Genomic DNA, 21868 nt, shown 5'->3' on the forward strand with positions numbered 1-21868 from the left:
AAAACCCTCTTTGTTTGCCCGGGTTTATGCACACTGACATTCGAGTGTTGGTTGTGCGGGCTCACAAGTTAACGTCGTCTAATCTCCCAGACAATGGCTGTAATGGTGCGACAAGGCCTTTGGCTTTCAGTGTCACCCATCATCATGCATGCGTAGAAACAGGCTGGCAGCTCGGTGGTTTGGGACCTACAGCAGTGGCAGACGGTGCGTTGAGGGGGGATGAACTGTGGCACGCCGTTTCTACCATAATCTTGTGATGGACTCCGAAATGCCCCCTACCAGTCGAGCAGATATGTGCCATAATGTTGCATATAAACATGGAAGTTTGTCTTGACATCTTGACATTTTGACAGCAGGAGATCTTTAATAAAATGTAAAGTGCTCCGTGGTCACCAACACTTTACAGCTGCAGAATGAACTGATTGGTCTGTATGATTATTGGAAGAAAAGCAAAAATCTTTCTTTGTTGACCGATTTTTATTCTGCACCTTAAAGAATCTCTAAAAGCAACAGCAGTTTAAATGTATCGTCATCGCCACACTGTCCTACTTTTATTGTTATCTCCTTACAAAATTTTAATATTAACCAATTCCTCATTAATTTGATGTATAGCTACACTAAAGGCAAATTGTACACAAAATCACACTCCCCTCCAATGTTGGGTCGATCTATTATTTCCCACTCGCTGCTTATCTTAAATAAAAATAAAGCTTATATGGGATTTATGTTTTCCTTTCTCATTATCGCTACCTCTACATATCGACCTTAATATCAGTCATGTTTATACACGCATGTCACTGGGCACATGTCATAGATTAAATCGTAAAACCATACCGGGATGTCGAGGGTAATTGAAAATTTAACAGACACACACTGTTACTCAGCAATAAATCGTGGAGGCATACAATTGCAGCATGCGGCTATTTGTTATTCATTTCGCAGCCTTATTTGAGGGAAGAGAAGAGCACAGAGGGTCCCGTGGGGCAAATGTTGCACAGGAGTCCGGACATTTGTCTTGATCAGAGCCGCGTCCGACTGAATGACGGAGAGTGTTTGGTTGGTTCCAGAGAGAGAATCTAAATTAGATCCATATTGCTGTTTGATACTTATTTACTATCGTGCCTATTTTTCATTATCTGTAGATGTGCGTTTGTGTGTAGATACACACTCTGAAATGGTCGTTCAGCATCGGGTGAATGTGTGAGACGAGCTCAGTCGGAGCTCTCGTTAGCTGCACTAGCTGCTGAACCCAAATACTAACCCCTTTTGAATGTGTAGCAGTCAGCTCTTGTGTAACATCTGTTGTGTTGCTTCTGTGTGAAATGTTTCCAGTCGTAGTGCATGTGTATGGCTTTCTGCATGCTTTGGCTTGTTGCATGTTTGTGAAGTGAAAAGTGAAAGAGACGGGGAGACTGGGAAACAGTTGCTCAGTCTCTATTCCAACCACCTCCCTCCAATTTATAGCTCTTGGAGAGAGATCTGACAACAGGCCTGTAATTAGAGTTGAGAAAAAAAAAAACCTCTTCAAATGCCCTCCAGAGTTTTGTTTTTTCCCTTCCTTCCCTTTATTTTTTTGCTTTTTGGAAGAGTTGAGGGAAGAAAACACTTTTCCATCTCATTGTCGCACTCCTACTCCCACATCCAACGTCGGTGCTACAACTCCTACAACTTCAAACTTTGCCTCCAGAGACCATTTTCAGTGCGTAATAAACACAATGAACTAGAAGTGTTTTTGCTTTAAAGTGGGATGCTGTTCATCCCAAGAAAATCAGAGTGACTCTTTCTTTCTTCTTGTTACTATTTTACCGACTGCACCCATCTACAGCGTCTTTAACACCCATGTGGCAGTATGTGTCATCCCCGTGTTGGCCACATGCCGCTACACATTACGGACTGACGTGGAAGCCTTGTTGATTGATCTGAAATTATGGCCTAACTGCCTTTTTACGTTTAAATTTGACAGATAATCAATTCCTCCATCAATAACCTCTCTGTACAAAGACCCTGCGGCTCCTGAGCTACAGCATGCAGGTCTTTGAGTTCAGTGATAAATCAGCGCTAAGGTCCTTCGACGCCCATCTATGTTTCTCTTAATTGTTGGAGTTGATTTGCTGAGATCAGAGTGATGTTTGAATGCATTTGTACATTTTCAATCTCCGTATTTGCCTTTTGTAAACACGTTTTCAGCGTAATTACAATCATTTATCTGACGGAAATTATTAAAATATTGCTAGAATCGGCTATCATTCAACAGACTGATATGTAATAGAGCATAATATCGGGTTTTTTTAATGCTGAAAAACTTTTGCCAAAGCATTGTCCTCATTAGCTGAAGCACTAGCCGGATTTTTACCTCAGAAGTGACTATTAGATGATCGCGCTCACACAAGCACTCCAACAGCTTCCAGCGCACATCCTTAAAATGACAAGGGCTGTGTAATTAGAGAGATTGTGCTGCAGCAGACAGAAGCCCTTTTTATTTTTATACTGCTTGTTAACATAGTCGCACGTGTATCTGTGTGTCCTCACTGACACATGCAGGTGGTTCACTGCTCCTCTGACATGTTGATTTCATTAACTTGTGGATTTCTTTGGCGTAGACACACAACCCTCCCACATGCACAGTTTTGCTCTTTCCATATTTTCAGTGGTTCAAAAATACATTTCTAGAGTGAAATAATTACATCATTTGATAATATCTATACGTTTTTGCTGCTTGAAGCTCCTTTTTTTTATGATCATCTGTGCAGTTTCCACAAAGTAGAAGAAGCGGTGTTCTTCTAACTGGTTAATCAGTGACCGGTTTCATCCAGTTTCTTTTTGCTTCACCATCCTGACATTCTCCTTTGCTGAACGCTGGTCTCCTTATTTTAACTGACCTGCCATTGCCACAAGAGAACACAGAGGCATTGAAGAGTTCTCTCTGCGGTCTGGTGAATCAAAAGATCCAGCAGGACTCCTCGGGGAGCATGAAAGTCTGCCCAGGTAGCCATCCCGAGCACAAGGCTGGAAGGAAACGCTTTACAGTGGAAGACCTTCCACTGTGGGGACATTGTCGACAATGTAATCGTGCATGTAGATTTCTGATTATTTCCAAAAGGGAAAGTTTTACGTTTAAACATGTTGAAAGATTGTTTTGAGAACATCAAAAATGGCATTCTCTCTTTTTCTAATTCTGACCTGAGCGCAAATGTTCAGGCCTGAAACTCCGTGATGGAAAGGTAACGGTTAAAAGCTGCTTATGGGGGGAGCGCTCGGTCTGCCATGGCGGACCCGTGCAGCCAGTCGACTGAAGCAGGACCGGCCCGGTGACTGAGCCGAGCTGGCTGGCTGCCAGGGGCGCCCCACGCTGCAGACAATACCCACCTGTGTTAGGCAGAGGAGGGGGTTGGTGTGAGAGTGATTTTGTGTGTGTGTGTGTGTGTGTGTGTGTGTGTGTGTGTGGAGCTAGTTATTTTGCAAGTGTGGCTCCTCCCCCTCCCCCCCCCTCTACTCTCCGTCCTCCAGCTCTCCAAATGTCTATCAACAGGCTCCAGCTCTTGTTTTGGCTCATTGTGTTGGACGCTGCTGTTGTTTGAAGGCAAATTCGGAGATGAGAATTGAAACTCGTTTTTTTTTTTATAGCGGGTCTATCGCTTGCTTGTGGTTGTCTTGTTCAAAGGACAACCCCTTCACCAATGCCAGACACCCCGGTTGGATCCCTGCGACCCCTCGAACAAACGTGCTAGAGGGGTGAGGGGGGGTGAGGGGGGTCCCTGGGGGTCTCTACTCTCTGGTTACTGCAAAGAGGCTGCTACTGCCAGAGGGTCGCCATGGCAACGCTATTTGATTCCTACAACAATGCCAGAGCCCCCCTCCCCTCGTCCTCCTCCTCTTCTGAGCCACACACACACACACACACACACACACACACTTACAGACGGGGCGAGTGTGATTGGAAGATTACATTGGGGATCGCGGCAAAGTGGGCGCCGTAGTTGATTTAAAAGCAAATTACAAGCTAATCTGTGTAATTAAAATGTTGTTTGTAAATTAATTAGAATCCCATAATTAATAGCATTATATTATAAATCCTTATTATCTTAATGCATTCAACGTATTCCCCATCATTGAATTTAAAAACAAAGAAGCACAAAGCTCAGAGCAAGTATGGATGTTTATCTTTTCTCGGCCAAACGAGGATTTACTGTAATTGGAAGAATAAAACGGGACATATCGGATACATTTCAACCACTTGTCATGTCAGATCAACAGCTTGACGAAGATGTATTGTAAAGCAGTGAGGCAGTTACCTTTATCTTTAGGCATCCAGCACTTAAAACATAGTAAATAATGAAATTTGATGTTAAGTTGTTGTAGAGAATTACTCCTGAAATATCTACAATGGACGTCTGGTAGTAGTTAGTTTTTTTATCCTTTCAGATGAATGAAAGTTTATTTTTAGCAGCTCTGTTGAGATGCTGATTGGAGTATGAAGCCAGGTGCTAAATCACACAAGAAAACCCTTGAACACTAATACACCGCTAGTAACATGTTGGCCCGCATGGGATCAGAGAGACGGAGCGAGAGCATCTCTTCACGCCTGTTATACCAGACTCTTAACAGACAGTCACTCCACTGACAGTGTAATGCTCGTTGGTGGATGCTGCCACTTGAAAACAAAAAAAGATGTAAAGACATGAAGTCTGCTTTTTACGAGGGCTGTGTGCACGTCTGCTTGTGCCCATCTTCGAATAAAGAACATAGAGAAGTAGTAGACTTTGCTGCTTGATTGTCTGACAGCATTTGTACTGAATGTGGTCCAGAGCAGTCGTCTCTCTCTGTGTGTGTGTGTGTGTGTGTGTGTGTGTGTGTGTGTGTGTGTGTGTGTGTGTGTGTGTGTGTGTGTGTGTGTGTGTGTGTGTGTGTGTGTGTGTGTGTGTGTGTGTGTGTGTGTGTGTGTGTGTGTGTGTGTGTGTGTGTGTGTGTTGGGATTTGCATGCTTCACTGTTAAGGAACATAGTAGTGCTGCTGAGGGATTAACACTGCTGTGCCTGTGCTTTGTACAGTAGTATTCCTCATAGACAGCCTCTGTGGACATAATGCACGCCTGTATTTCTAAAGACAAGCATTTCATAGTTGATGTTTTGTACCGTTTCAGTTTCTAAACCGCTGATGAAGCAGTGTTTGTGATGTCTAAATCCCTCGCAGGTGTCCAAATGCGTGTCTACTAACTACTCGCATCAAGCCAGTTAGATGTTCCTCCCCCTTGTGAGCTGATGAAACATAATTGCAAGTGGTAATTTTGCTCTCAGAAACTGGGACGAACTGCTAATTTGTAAGATTCGACTGCTGTGAAAATCAATAGGCAAATCCCTCGTATGCTAAACAGAGACTCTGGCTGCCACATGCCCACAACGCATCCTGTGCCGTGCCGAGCTCCAGGGGCCGGGCAGGAAATGCCGTACTGGCCTCTCGGTGCAGCGAGATCATCTGCAGGGCACCCCGGGGTGTGGACACATGGTCCCAGACTGCCTCATCCTCCCGTCTCCTTCCTTTGTCCTCCTGCTGACATGACAAGCTGCACACTTCTAAGAGCTCTTTTGAACCTTTTCATTAAGCCTTTCACCTTTTTAAGATTGATGTCTTTCCTCTTTATTTGTTTTTTCTTGCCCGAATTCAAAGGATAAACGCTGGAAGGTTAACAGTGAGATGATGTCAGACATGAACACAATACACCTGCGGGTAATGTGGACATTAAAAGCGACCAATTTTCTTAATCGCAGCCAATTAGAGGGCCAGCTTTCTGCTTCTTACTACATGTTCCGATTGAAGCCAGAGACTATTACCTATATCTTGGCCATAGCTGCATGGCCCTTGCTGGCCAAGCAGGGTCCCTTTTTAATATGATTAGTACGGATTATGCCGTTGTCTGAACATCAAAAGAGCCAGGACCAATTATCACCCCTGCCTTTCAACGCGACAGCCGCTCCTCCTCCCTCCCGACGAGCGCCGAAAGAAAAGAAGAAAACAGAGCCCAGGCGTCTTGTAACACTCCAGAAGCCCAATGCTAATGGATTGATTCATCATTCAGCGAGGCCTTTCATGTACAGTATTAAGCAGTGATGGTGCACAGTTGCCAGCGCTTCGGCTAGTCCCTAAAATAGATTGAACGTCAGAGCTAATTATCAAGGTCCCAGAGGCACGTACAAACGGGTTCATGTGACAGAAAGTGTGACGAGCTCCAAGGCAAAGCTGAGCACAACAACGTCATGCCTTCAGGTGATGTTCGCGAATATTTGTCTGCATTTCGTACGAGTTTTTCAAAAATGTTCTGCACACTGTTGTAGTCGAGTTCGTGTGCCGGGTAAGAGCGGCGACCGTTAGCTTTGCTCCGTTCTTTTTTGCTTAGGTGCCGATTACCATAATCCCCCGTCAGAGCTGGTCTTCTTTTAGCCCTTTATGCTGTCTGTGCTCATGACAGGAAAACTAGTCCACGTGCCCCCCCTCCCCATCTTACAACACACAACGCACACACACGCGCTGCCTTTCCCAAATCACTCTCCTAGTTTTTCTCTAAAGTGTCAGAGCATAAACGCTTGAACAAAGGTGCCCCCTGGATCCCCACCACCCATCAAAAGCAGAGTTGGAGGTAACTCCGAGTCCTTTCAGGAGTCGGATAAAGCCACTAAAATCCCCTTTTCCACCGCTTTTTATAGCATGGAGCTCTCGCCTGAGACGCAAAGCTCTTGTCACAAATACTTTAAACTGTATCCAAATATTGTAATTCCCTGTTTTTCTTTGTAGTAAATGTGTGGCCTGTATCATAGCCTCAGTATAACACATACTTATAAATATATAAAAACTGTCTTTCTGCTCAGTGTAATCGTGTTTGTGATCAGCCTGCAGAGAATGTAGAAACATTTTCAAGTAAAAAGTTTGGACCCAGTGTAGCCACAGAAACCTAGATGTTATTAAAGGTGTACCGGGACAGCCCCTTAACGACGCTTCTTCTTAAACCACCGTCATCTGCATTTTCTCTTTGTTTACTTTTGTCTGAGCGGCCCAAACTAGCAGCGTGGAGTGGAGCTGTTACCTGCCCGTGAAGGTAACCGTGCTCTGCGTTCTGCGCTAATTCCAGTGGGCAGGCCGCTCCTTGTATCGCTGCACTACAGCTGGTGCCACAGCGTGTGCACATCCAGCTTTCCCGCGGTGCTCGGTTTAATCACAGAACCTCCGCGAGCCACGGCCATGAATTTCCAATCCACTCGGGTGCGCGCCACATGTGGATTTACGCCTGTATTGTGTTTTATGTACAGGAGACGCATGTATATTAAATGCTTCGGGTATACAAGTAAATCCATTGGAACCGTGGCATCACTGTGGCCGTTTAGCAGGTGAACACTCAATCACAATCCCCATCCAGCATGTAAACAAGTGCTGAAGTGGCCTCTGCGCACTACATACTACCGCGCTGCCTTTTGGCTAACCTGCAGCCAGGCGAGGGGCGGCATTAATAATTGAACTAAACACTCAGACGTGATGGAGCGGACAAGGGAACCCAGTGAGAAGCACTCCGGTCGAGAGAGGCTATTAAACACGAAAACTATTTGTGGTGACTAATAGTATTTTTGTTTTCCCAGAGCTTAAAGTCTCACGCACTCTCGACGTCGCTTCCCCCAGCCGGCGAAGACGGTAAATTGTTTGATCAGGAAAGATTAGGCTGGAAGCGACTGCAGTCTGGATGTAAATTGACTGACTCTGTTTGCTTTTGCCGTGTAGCCTGCAAGGCTCCATCAGCTGCACATGGACGTCACCCTGAATTTAACATCATTATGTTTACAGTTATTATCTTTTAGTGAAGTGTACAGTTTATCTGTGCTCGTCGCTGTTGCTAACAAATAAGCCTCAGCAGATGTGTTCTCTAGTTAACCTCGAGTCAGCCTTGCACACACACACACACACACACACACACACACACACACACACACGGAGCTGACTAGGGACAGCAGCTACTTGTATATTTATACATTCATGGGGTGCTGCTGCATGCTCCATGAAAAACACACACACACACGCACAAAAGTGTACACACACTCGCAGGGGCCTTATTCTTGTGTCGAGGATTAGATGGGTTCAGGGCCAGCGTGCCCCTCTGGTTGCAGCTCTCGCCCTGGCCTGGTGGGTCTGTGGGGGGGTGTGCATGAAACCCTCGAGGGGGAAAGGGGGGGGGGAGCACTGCACACAAATCATTACTGCTCATCAGCTGCTGCCACTCAGCCACTTATTTACTCAACAGCTTGGCTTGCCTGAGACGTGGATACACAGGCAGACACACACTCAGGAACATACCTCATTATACATCAGGATTGTAGGTAAGAACTCATTGAGAAACACTCTTGTTTGGGGAGCGATGTGTGCTGTAGTTGGCGAGCGCTGAGTGGGTCAATACCTCGAGCCGAAAAACACACAATTATTCATCACACCTACAAAGTCTGTTCTCAATAAAGTTTTCTCAACTGATATCGGTGCCAGATTTTCAACTGGGAGACGGCTGTCAAGCGCACCTCAGCATGACAGAAAAGTGTTGCTTCAGCGATACGCAGGCCCCTATCTAATACCTTTCCAGTGAATTATTTATGGACGCTGTACCGCGTGAGCTATATGTAGCATATTAAATACATAATCCTCATCTATTATTGATGCTCCTTTTGATACGAGCCTCACTGATAAGTTTGATAAGAGAGCTTAATATGTAGACCAGTAAGCAGATTCGACTGCCACATTTGAGCCAATAGTGACGAAACTTCACCCGCGCCTGATTTGGTTTTGGAAGCGAGGACGGGTAAAGGGGGGGGGGGGGGGGACTCGGACCAGATAGCTCTGGAGGAGATTACTCCCGGTTATGATGTACTGTAAACACCTGCACACAAGCAGGCCGGGCTCAGCGGTTGACCGTTTACACACCTTGGCTGACGTACGAGGGGGAATTTCAGCTGCGCTCTGATCAAATCTGCCACAGGACAAGTCTGTGTCAAGTGCTCACGCTCTCTGCTTCCTGTGTGTTTATTGTGAGGGGGACAGATGCATGCAGACAGAAAGGTGGGAGGGTGAGAGGGGGAGTCCCTTTGATGGGCTAAATCTCGTGCTTTGTGGTGGTTGCAGGCGCACACACGCACGCACACACACGCACACAGTAATCACATCACACGATGGAGCTCTGATACAATCTATCAGTGTACAGGAAATGGGATTCATCTATCTAACTCGATGACGCTGAGACGCACCAGCAGTTGCACAGATAGCGGTGTTTTGTCAGCGGACGACTGCCAAATTGATGCTGATAATATGGTATAATTGCTGCTGACAAATGAGCCACCACTGAGGAAGCAAGTAATGTCTCTCTGTTGCTTTCAGCCTGAAGTCCTCAAACACAAACCCATGGCTGCAAACGCAGCATGTTAAAGCTATTAATATACAGCATCTAAAGCAGTTACTAGAGATGTTCCGATATTTCTTTTTCCTTCCCGATACCGATTTATATCCATGAACTTGAAATTGAGTTTCTCGCCAAAAATAACATTTTACAAGAGTACATTTGAACTCATGATAATGTTATGATTTACCTTCGCCTAGGTTTGGGCAATAATTCAATATGATAATTTATTGTCTTTCAATTTAATATGGTGCTAAAGTCGTATATCAAGATATCCTGGTACACAATTATATTGTCTAAATTGATAAGCACATACAAACTAAAAATAATTTAGAAAATCTGATTATTTTTCCTTAATGTTCTTGATTAAATGAGAAAAAACTTCCCAGAAGAGTATACAAAACCATGTGTTTATTTCATATGGACTTTACCAGAAAACATACTATATCCTGATATGTTATCAGATACATCGTTATCGTGATATGAAATGACCTATATCCTTTATATATTTCGGCTGTATTGCCCAGCCTTATCTTCGCTCAATACACACTTTTACTGAATGGAGCCTGAACGCATCATAATGTAACTCAATAGACTCCCGGTAACAGCTTTAAGCTCCGTCATTCAGCTCTGCAGGACTGTGCTGCTAACGTTAACAAGCTCTCCTCCGGCCGATTTAACTCGATTTGTTGTTTACATTGTAGCATTATCAGTGAAAAAATAGGGTGAGCAAGAGTGCTCAGCCACGTAGTGTAGTACTAGTTTGCACATAAAATTGGGAAGCGAGTCACACGTGTTGATGTTGTTCCTGTGTTTCATAAATGAGCTGATGTATGATTTATCATATCTAATTGGTGCATAGACTCGCATACTTGCCGATACCCGATCCAGCATTTGAGGCTGTATCGGAGGCTTTTCCGATACGTTGGTATAAGAAGAACTCTAAAAGTTACTGTCGGTAAGTAAAACTAGTTTCTTTGGCAAACAAAAAGTTACTGCTGCTCTGTCTTTTGATTTTGACCTCGAGAGCTCCACTAAGTCCGTGTTTGTCAGGGTGACATTTTCGGCTGAATCCATTTGCTGGTTTTATCCTTTTAATATCATGTCATCAAAAGCCTCTTGTCTGTAAAATTCAGATAGTGCAGGCTTAAGAATGACGGCGCACCTCATATCGTATACCGTGATATTGTTGTAAAAATGATTGGACAGTGAGAAATGATACCCATTGTGAGTGAGTCACTCCGTCCTTTTGTGGCTGCCGGGACACAAGGCTCTTTTTCCATTCTGCTCTTATCTAAGCCAGACTGATTGAGGCCACATAGCTATAATTCTCTTTGTAAACAAATGAGACTTTTCTCTCTTTTTCTCTCTCCCCCCCCCCCCCCCCCCCCCCCCCCCCCTCTCTCTCTCTGAGACACACAGGCTCAGTGAGTGACATTCACCTTGTTTTGTCCTGCTGGATTTTTACCTGAAGTCTTGACTGCACAACAAAACAAAAACAAAAACAAAACATCACTCTTGTCTTGTTACCACATCACTGCACCTCGTCCTCACTTTGCAATATGATCCACATTAGCATCCACAGCAGCCTGGGCAGCTCCCGCCGTCCGATCCGTCAGGACTGAGAGCAGAGATAAGCTCACTATGTGACGGGTGCTCAGCCTCTGTTGGGCGGGAAAAAGAAAGAAAGACGCTCTCGTAAAATGGTTATCAACAGGGGTCGCAGGCATGTATTTACGTCCAAATCGTTCTCCGTGACCAAGAATGCAGATTTTTGTGAGGATGTGTGGTGATGCGATTCTTTGTTAACGGCTGATATGTATGCCGTACTTCACCTCCTGTTCGTGCCACCAGAGCCACGACATCCTCCCGAGCTCTTTTGTTGTTGTTGTTGTTGTTGTTGCGCCCTTGGAGACTGGCGAGGGGCCTCGCACTCGGTGTTGGAGCGTGAAGAAGAGAATGACTGGTTGCGGTGGAACAAAGGTGCAAACAAAGAAGTGTTCTGGTTGAAGAGGAGTGGACGGGCTGGAATGAAAATAAATGCACGAACAGGGAGACGTGCTGAATGAACCGGCGAGAGGGTCCCCAAGGTACGAGAGAAAAAAGGAATGAGGGGATCAACCGACGAATCGTATTGCTCTCAACTCCAATTTAGGCTTAACTTCTTTTTGCACTAACTTAACACCATCGCTGCCTGACTTCCAAACAATACAGCGTCGGCCGTTTCCAGATGCATAATAAATATTGGTACATCGGAGGTCCATTCCTGCTCCTACTGCAGTGAGTAAAGAAATGTCCTTTCTCCTCATCCAAATAGATTTTTAACAGCCTTTTCTGCTTTGTCACGTTTTGGAAATTGACAGGAAACCTGAACGGAAAAATAGGTGTCGTTAGAAATGAAACTCTACATTGGGAGCATGTATGTGTTTTAGTCTACTTTGTGACCTGGTGAACCCGAGTTTGTTGTGGTTTTAAGATATTTCTGCTTAGAAACATCTGAGGAGTGACCGTGGAGTTGACCAGTGTCTGCAGGCTGGAAGTTGGAGGTAATATAAGTGCACTCAAATAAAGTGCTTCTCTCCAGAAAAAAAAAAAGATGCTTTCATGACTTCAAAGGGAGCTTGACACTAATAATATCTAAGAGACCTCCCTTTATGCCTCACACAGCCGCTTCATTTTGTAATCTAACTGCGCCCCTGGTGCAAACACTTAACCCCCGTAACCACACTTAACTGCACCATTATCACTGTTCTGCCTTCACATAGCGTTCCCCTTTGTGCCCCTGCTTCTCCATGTTGCCCTGGATATTTTGTCCACAGTTATTTTAAGCTTTTTTTTTTTTTTTTTTTTTGGAAGGGTAACATCCGGTTTCAAGTAAAATAGTAATTGAGTCTCCTTCCCAGTGTTGGCTCAAAGGCTTTGATCTCTCCCGTGCTCCAGTGTTAAATGGTTTCCTCCAAATCGCTGCGAACATGCTGCGACTGGCTGCTCTTTTATCAGCAGTCCGCTAACGGCACCTCTTCGCCAGAAGCTTTGATGCCGCATACAACTCACTGTGAAAAGAGCAAAGGACAGGAAGTCCTGCATATATGTATAAACATACAGTGCACTGCCTATATAAGTCTGTTTAAGAGTCGACGGAGCAGAATGATGCGGTGATTGTGCAGAAAGAAACTCTGCTGATGAGGGCGAAGGTACAAATTGGAGAACATGTCAAAAGAAAAAATGAATTCAATCATTTATGTTCATGCTACAATGGTTGGTCAGTGCAATAGTCTGTTAATGTTCATCGGGGATTTGAAAGGAGATTGACTCGGCTTTCTCGTTGTAATTAGCAGACTTTACAAGCAGATGCTTATCTTAATTTAACAAGCGGGGGCCGGAAATTGAGATAGTTTGAAATGTTTTTGTGTCTGGGGTTGGTAATTGGCAGCGAGCTTATCGGAGGGCAGATTGGCCACACTTGACCGCTCAAAGGAGGCTGAGCCAGAGACTGTGATCAAGCGAACGGCTGGATGTGACCTCTGGTAGACTCGTGCCGGCTCTGAGTACCAGATGCTGTACTTAACTGTTACCTCCCAGTGAGGGGAAACTGTGCTGTACGCGAACCCCTTTCAATTCTTCTCTCTTACGATTAACAAAATGACAGCAGTCAAGGACGAGATAGGCCAAAGATCCAGACATTGAAATCTAACGCTGATAAATTGCCGGGTGTTTGACTTTGCGAGACGTACTGGATTATATTGATTTTCTTTCCTCTCTGCGTGCATGTACGAGTGTGAGTGAGTGTGATAGCGGGAAAAAAAAAATGAAAATAAAACCAGGGGCAAGAGAATGCAATATTGTGTTTCATTAAGAAATCTATAGGATATCTCATTACAGCCACATGGTTTTCTTTAGCATCGGGGTTGGTGGGGTTGGGGGCGGAGCCTGTGGGTGGCAAGATGAATGAGCTTTCCTCTCTCGGATGACTATCTCATCTGGTGCCGTTCATGGAGAAAGCAGGAACCGGGCCCAATCTGCCCGGCATGTCGTCTACTTCCTGGCCGCGTTGGCCCACCGCTTGCTGATTTTTTTACGACCGCATCAGACAACTCGTGCATGGCGGCACTTACTGAAACTGAACAGTGTTGTTTCCCGGCAGTATTTTAAGTGCATCGTTTGTCTCGGCACCTGACGGTTTCCTTGCGAGTTTGGTTTAAAGAGCATCTCACTCAAAAAAGAAAAACGGCAGATAATGGCATCTGCCGCCACGGTGAGCTTTTTAAGTCGGCTTTCTCTAACAACCAGAAAAGGTTAGCCCAATTCTCAAATCCTGACATTAAGTGACGGTTTTAACCTTTAGTCTGACTGCTCTGTGGGTTCCCATTTAGCCCAAGAAATATGTTGTTTCTCGCCGTTTTTGCTTTCCAATTATTCACCACGAGGACGGTGGTTTTTTCGACGTTTCTCACACACCGTACCCACGCACCGGCTCTCGCAGTGTGCTCGTCTGCGTTGCTGTCGTCTCGGTGGGCCAATCCTTCATCGTTGGGCCCGTGGGGAGGCGGATAAGAGGGGGAATTTGAGCCTCAATCAGTGCTGGTTAATTATCCCAACCAGGGGAGGTGACAGAGGTTTCCCCATCTACGCAATCCCTCCTGGATCTCTGTCTCGCCTGCTGGGAGCTCTGTCCTATTCTTCAAGTGATAATTTAACTGTTGGTGTATCCGTGTATTTATGTTCAGCCATACTATGCTAACCAGTATCATTTGTTTTCCCCTCCACGACGTTTACTTTATTAATGTGTTCCGTTTTGTTTATTTATTTCCATCAGGGTTTATTTCACCAATGATAAGAGGGCTGCTTTGGTAACATTTTAATTCATACATTTAAACGATTTAGGGTTGCTTTTGGGTTAATGGTGGCATTTTCTCCAGTAGCACACATGCATGGTCGCTGCAGCTTTAATGGTGTGTCGAATAGTGTCTGAAGCCTAGCTTAGCCCAATGACCGTGTGTCAGTAGGATCAAGTTTAATTAAGAGGCTTGCATTTGTAAAGTCACGCATTTCATAATTAAGGACACATTTTGATTACCTGTATATCCTGCTTACATGCACTGCCAATGGCCGAGGAATACAAATGTGCCCATTTCAGAAACATGGGTTCCAAATGTAATTGTTGTTAACGTTGATGAAAAACGAATGCCCACGCTAATGAGTGCGAAGCATGAATCATTCAGCATTGGAGAGCCATTTCCCTGCTTTTTTTTAGAGGAGCCAGTTTTTCAGCTCACCGCTCAGAGATGTGAAAAAAAAGGGAATCTTCAGTCTCACTGACTCGGTTTAAGTAAGAAAAGTGGTGTGATGCAGCAACAGCCCGACAATCCCTCTACTTGTGTTCTTCAGTCATGGATTTTGACTTTTTAAAGTACACAACAAAGAGTTTGGGCTAGATTTGGTAGGGCACAGTGTGTCTTTTTAGAAGCTGAGCACGGTGACACTGGAGCATTGTTCTCATTTAGCCGAGTGCGTCAACCAACACTTATTTTGATGATGCTTTAAGCGATCAGTTTAACCGTTTAGTCCATAAAAGGGCACGAACCAAATACACATATTGCTTCTTTAGTCTGAACAGTCAAAAAAGTGGAGCGTTGGATATTTCAATCTTTCACATTGACCGGTTTATTGCTTAAACTTTTAGTGTTTGAACTGGTTTTAAGTGGAGCTGTGGAAGAAGCTCCGGCAAGAGTCGCGTCTCCAAGGTGGTCTCGGATTGAGCGCGAGCTAAACCGCAAACAGGAAATAGGGGTCAGTGTGTGAGGTTGTTTGGAAAGAGGGATTAGCTGCTCGTTAATTACTGTTATACAATTGCATGACACAATTACTAAATAGTAAGAGTGCCATGTCCTCCCATAAAGACGGAATGAAAACACATCGCACATGGTTGCTTGAATTTTATATTTTTCCAGACTTAAAGAATTTGCTAATCCTATTAACCGGCAAATCATTTGAGTAGGATCCGTTTCTTCATCTGATTAAAGAGAGACGGACGTTCGTATCGAACTGACGTTTTCTGGCCGTATTCAGTGAAACCGATGGCGTTGCAGTGACCCCGGCCTCGCCTGTGACCCCGTCATGTTGTCTCCGGGGCCTCCAGACTTTTACAATGGCAGCGAGCAGACAGGATGACAGAGAACCGCCAGCTGAAAAACAAATTGGATCTTCTCCTCTTTTTAATCTGCCAGCTGAGTGGGAGCCAGCGCAGGACAGCCAGTGTGCGCTCGCCGTCCCGATCATTTCGTCCATCCCTTTATGGCTTGGCCTCAACCCCTCATTTCATCAACCGCTGTGTGGAACGCTGAGAATACCAGAATCGGCGGGTTGTGGGATCCCAGATCGTAGCTACCTCCCTCAGGCATGTCGGACACTGTTCCTGGCAGCAACTCCTCAAAGAAGTGCTCGACTGGCCGCACTAACTCCGACAAAGTTCTGCTACGAATCTGAAAAAGAAGTGCATTCTTTGTTTGTTGTTACTTTAGTTCATCAATGTGACTCTCTTCCTTTTAATTTCCCTTTAATGTTTACCCTTCCAGTCTGGGATTGTGTCATTTCTCTGGTTTAAAGAGATAAATGTCTTTCACAGCGTTGAAAACACTAATCGGTCCTAATGAATGTGGCCCCCTTCTCCTTTATTTGCTATTACACGCTAATGAAATGGGTGTCTCCACTCCGACGTTCACCTCTTTGAGTCATTTCAAGTCAAGTGCCCAAATTTTCAATTTTAACAAAATGAAAGGAAGTAAGCTAGCCGCCTCAACTTGCAGCCGCTCTATAATAGAATCCTTGAGGAGACCTCTGTAATCGACCGTTGATTAGAAAAAGGACACATCTTCCTCTTCCCACTCAAATAGGTATACCTCGAATAAAGAAAGTTCGCTGCAGCTCTTTCTCTTGATCTATTAAAGACACCTAGTCCCCTCGCACTTGGTCTCAAGATCATTGTTATTTCCCTGAGGGGTTTCTTGGTGACAGATGGGCTTTAGACGGGAGTTTGGAGAGATGGGAAGATGAAGGATTCTGCAGAGAAATGGACTCTGAGTCGAGGCATGAAGGAGAAGAGAGGGGGGGGGGGGGGGGGGGTAGAGTGTGGGTGGGGAGGCAGAGACAACCATTTCCATTAGTGTCATTAAAGCGACCCTGACGCTGAGGGTAGAAGGACAAACAGCGGAGGGATGGCAGCAGCTCTGGCTCATTACTAAACACCATCCCCCGCCTCTATCTTTACCTGCGTGGAAGGTTTCCATTCATCTTTGATGTGCTGTCATTAATGATTTTCTGCTCTCTGCTTGTTGTTTCATGACGAAGGCTCAAGTGACCCATTATACAACAGGAATACAGAGCGAAGAGAGCGCACATTGTATTCCCATATAAACGATAAGTAAGAAAATATGACTGTTTAGCTTTTACTTTGCAGGATTTCCTCGTCGCCGAGTCCAAGCCACAGAAGGGCGTCTGTTGTTGAAATTGCAACTTGTTTTTCGAGAGGGGGTCTGCTCTGTCTCAAGAGCGGCTCAATAAGGAGGGCAGTCGATAAGGCTGCCTCTCAGGCGGCAGGGTCAATGAGGGAGGAGGCTTCCTGCTGAGTGAAGGACAGAATAGAGGAGAACAAGGGGGGGTCTTTGTGTGGAATGCAGACCCTCACCCACTCCTCTTTACTGCCTTCTTTCTAGATATTACACCTCACGGTGAGAGACCCACTGTGTATTCTTCTGCAGGAGTTGTAAACCGCGTTGGTAAAATACATTTATCCATGTCAGAGAATACATGCGAGTGAGTTATCCACAGGTTTCGTTCAGGTTACTTAGGACATGACAGAGTTGTTTGAAACCCTCCAGCCAAAATATCTTGACATGCATTCTGTGAACACGTTACCTGAGTTCACACACACACACACACGCACGCACGCACGCACACACACCCGTCACCTTGACAGGGAGCCATGTAACGTCCAAAAAGGCTTTTTAAACACTGGCTCTGAGCCAGCGTTGCCAGTGGCTCATGATGGGAAATACAGCACAAACTCACAGGTCTCCATTCTGTCTCTCTCATCTGAAAGCAAGGGAGACACTGCGAGGGCGAGAGAGAGCAAGGCAGGAGATCAGGGCACCACCTTAAACTGGGCTCCCAAACCTTTTATGACTGCTGAGCAAAGTGGATTTGGGACAGAGGTAACAGCCCATACTTATCAAGTAGACAACCTCATTTTCTAGCCCCTTGCTCTCCTCTCCCTCGTTCTCACCGGCTGCCCTGGTGTGGTGGTTCCTATTTCTCCAAGACAAACGGGGGAGGGGGCAGCTCCCTCCCTCCCTGCAGGGCCTGAATAGATTAGACTTCCCACACCGTAATGTGCTTTCTGACACCGCCTTCCTTCTTTAACTCTGCAGCTGTGTTGTTAAAAGCTTGCAGTGTTTTCCGTGCTAATAAATTCTGCCGTAAAGATGCACGTGTGTGTGTGTGTGTGTGTGTGTGTGTTTGTGTGTGTGTGTTCTCCATTGCAACCGTAAAAAAAACATTTCAAGACCAAAAAGTTTCTATACGAGAAGCAGAATTCTCTATTGTTGTGTAATTCTCTTCAGATCCCTTTTCTTTATTTGTGTTCTGGTTCATGGTTTAGTTAGATATTTCCACTGCGCTGTAATGACGTAGGGGAACATGCGCTCTGTTGAGTTTTCTTTCAATCAACGCTTCAGAACACATCAAGAGAACACGGTTCGTGCTGCAGGTGTTTTGACATTTTTTTTACTAGCAACCTTGTTATTTACCAAAAGTAAACTTTTCCTTGGCTTTGGCTGGAAAGTCGAAGCGCTTTGAAGTCTGTGGAGGTTTTTCTGTCTTTTTCTAGTGAGTTTGTTTTCAATCAAACGCTGCAGTGGATCCTTGGATCCCCCTGAGGTGTTGGCTTTATCCGGCACAGTTTGGCCTTGTTAACCTTTTTAATATTAATCACAGACGATGATTTTTTCAGCCTTTGGTGAACCTTGGGTATGGGTGAAGTTCAGAGGCCTGTGCTGATATGTGGCCTTTGTTGTTATTTCTAAGAGACCAAATAAACAGGTGGAAGTTAATGTGCTCTCATACATTACACCTCCTTTTCAAACAATCATTTGAGACCGTTTGAAATAAATGAAATGAGCCTTTTTGTTGCCATAGCCGAACCTATTCTGGGAAGCTTTTTTTCATGATTTCTAGTTTCTCTACATGCTACAACAAATACAAAACATTTTGGAATAAAATGAAAGCTTTTCGGCAGCTGATCATCAAAATATTTGTTCAGTCTCGACGCAGTGTGTGTCCAGCATCGATTCCACTGTCCCACCTTGGAGTTTGGACTTGGGTCACTACCAGGGCCGTCGATGTTTGCTTTCTTGTCTGTCGTCATGTGTTTTTGTCTGCCTGAAGTTTTGACTGGCACTGATGATCTTAATAGAGTTTTTGAGGGAAATTATTCCAGGTGGAGATCATATCATATATCAAGTGTAGCAGAGCGGAGCACAAACCAGCACCGTAGCTTGCCATCAAACCCTCCACACCCTTCCAGTCTGTCTCCTGCCCTGCTCTGCCGACTGTGGATGTTGTGTCTGCAGCAGAAAAACAGATGGTTCGCCATTTTGTTTGACAGTAGAGCTGAAGCTAAGCCCTCCCTTACTGCTCCTATGACGGGGATAAAAAAAAAAAACTGCTAAAGGAGGCTGTTTTGGCTCCGATAGGATGCTACAGGGCCCCCAAGCCCATTCAGTGGTCTCCTCGGAGAGTGGCTGAAGATGGTCTTTTGACTGGACAGGAGCCAGACTTCAGCCTGGAAGCTCTGTCCAACCCACACACCCACTGTTCCAGCAGCGTAAAGCGGAGATGATTAAGCATGCCGTGGTGCCTCTGGTCTGTGGGAGCGACAAATCCCCCCCCCCCCCCCGCTGCGCCTCCACTCTGGTCTCTCTCCATCTGTCATGTACACCATCAGCAAAAAATACATTTTCTGCCGTTGTCACATTCTGCCCAATATGTACACTATAGGCCGCCCTGAATTATCGATTCCCCCGAAATCTCACTTCAGTCGAATTTCAAACCGCTCGCTCACCGCTCAGAGTTGCTGTTGGAAATGTGTTGCGCTGGCGTAGGACGTATCAAATCCTTCTTCTTACTTACTGCTGTTTATTCACTTGAATCTCACATCCACTGCTGCCTGAGGGGATTTTTACAAAAAGAATATTGTATGTATGAGCAGCTTGTGCTGTCTTTGCATCGGCGGATCTAATAAAGTTTGATATCCTGTAATGTTGCTTTACTTGCATCTGTAGCTGCAGATTACTTGCAGTGAAATCTGATTTGAAACATGCCAGTTTAACTTGTGTAAAAAGGGCCCTGGAGCCGCCGTGAGAGGGATTTAAGGGAGATGGCAGCTAAGAAACGGTTTCTAAGTTTTTTGTCTTCAGTGAAGGCTAATCAATCCGTCCATGATTCGTCAGTAAGAGTGACGAAGGTCCAACGCCGTCCATTGACACCAAATGAGGGCACTCCTTCTTCTTTCTCTATTTTAGTCCTGTCCATCATCAGGTTAGTGCAGCGATGAGAGCACAGCATGGACGGAAGTGCTTTGTTGTCGTACCCCTATTCCCTAATGTGAAAGTGGAAAATATCTACTCAATTCAGTCATTTTCTGCAGCGTTTCTGCTGTAATTGTTTGTGCTTTCAAGAGAACTAAGTGCACCGAGGACAAGCAGCCATACTGCCACCGTAATGGACCGCGCATTACATTGCTTCTGTCTTTGGATCGCACACGAGGGACTTTGTGCCGCAAGGTAGAGAAATTACCTCCTCGTAGTTTAAATAGCTGAACCATTGACATAGCATCTCTCTTTTCTGTCTTCCTCTCTATCTGGTCCCCCCCCCCCCTGGAGACGTGCCATTTCCTTGGAAGAGAGCAGGCATATTTTAAACTGCATTTAACATTCGCCACTTATTTCACTCCATTCGCTGCATTATTAAAATACCTTCATACCCTCTTAATTATTTTTTCTAGCTCTCCTTGATCCCTACAGAACTGATAATTGGTGTTATTTATCTAAACAATACGACGGTGTGACTCTGCGGAGGGGGGGAGCGCTTGAATAATGTATGAAGACAAATGCAAAGCAATTGCACCTACCCTGACTCTGGCACTATCCATGTCAGCGCGATGCTACCATTTAATGCTCGGGGAAGGAAATGGCAACCGCGTTTCAAAGTGTTTACTCCTTCGCTGCGCTCTCTACTTATAATAAAGCAAGACGTGATATTAACTTGCCGGGGAGGCTAGACTGGGTTAAATTTGTCAGTTCCTCTCGTCCAATTCCAGCGGGGCTTGTGGTTTCATAATGAAAAGCCTGTTGGAGTCTCTGAGATAGACTGAGGCGCAGTGGCTGAAAAGGCAGAATGAACAAAAAGAGGCTTTGCTTCAGAAGCGTTTCATGAGTGTTTGGGTCACTTGGAGTCCTGCAGTGTCCCTTTCATTTCAGCCACCAGCACGTTTCGTGTGAAATGTTTTTTTTTAAATGTGCCATTAAGGTAGCAGATGACGTCCTAGGAGATATGTGATTTTGCACTCGCTTGTCTTGTGGCTTCAGTAAGTGACGGTCAGCATTTTACAACTCTCTCTTGTATCCCCTGCTGCAAAATAAATGTAAAACAAGTTTAAAGGTGATATTTTAAAGCAGTTATGAGATTTAATTGGACTTACTGCTCTTTGCGGCTCAGGCCCAAGTTGTCTAAACTTTTCAAAGTGTCTGCGCAGAGCATCCGGCTAACTATCTCTGTTCTCCCCCGTTGCCCTCCAGGTTCAGCAGCGCAGCCCTTCAGCCCCTTTTGGTTCACGGCGGAGCCCCAGGACACACTGGCCGTTCGGGGCAACTCGGCGCTGCTCAACTGCTCGGCCCACAGCGACGCGGCTACGCCGGCGCGCATCGAGTGGAAGAAAGACGGCACCTTCATGAGCCTGGTTTCGGACGAGAGACGAAGCGTACTTCCCGATGGCGCGCTGTTCTTCGCCCACGTGGTCCACTCCAAGCACAATAAGCCCGACGAGGGCACCTATCAGTGCGTTGCCACCATCGACAGCATCGGATCCATTTCCAGCCAGACGGCCCGTCTCTCCGTAGCAGGTAAGAGCTGCCAGAATTATCAGCACATCCATTTTTACTGTATCCTGTACTCCCTCAACACCATGGTTAAGACTACAGTTGTAGTTTGTGGTGAATTATGGGTAGAGTAGAGACAAGTGACTTTAACAACAACAACCCAACACATCTCATTGAATCTTTGTTATATATATTGCATATACTCTATATACTCTGCAGTGGTTTTCTGACTGGAGAACCACCAACTGCTTATCTCGTTAAACCAACTCCTAATAATTGCGTAACGATCGTGGATAAAAAT

General features: G+C 45.3%; 1 protein-coding gene across 1 annotated transcript in view; it reads left to right on the top strand.

Moving 5' to 3' along the window:
* The window catches only part of LOC142933549 (neogenin-like), a 149037-nt gene that overhangs the window by 31347 nt on the left and 95822 nt on the right, over nt 1–21868 (top strand). Inside the window, exon 2 of the mRNA XM_076077675.1 lies at nt 21268–21591. Within this exon, the coding sequence (XP_075933790.1) occupies nt 21268–21591 (324 nt within the window). The remainder of the gene's footprint in view (nt 1–21267; nt 21592–21868) is intronic.

This window comes from Anarhichas minor, unplaced genomic scaffold, assembly GCF_050575085.1.
Source record: "Anarhichas minor isolate MPS153535 unplaced genomic scaffold, ASM5057508v1 ptg000062l, whole genome shotgun sequence".
In the NCBI taxonomy this organism is placed as follows: domain Eukaryota; kingdom Metazoa; phylum Chordata; class Actinopteri; order Perciformes; family Anarhichadidae; genus Anarhichas; species Anarhichas minor.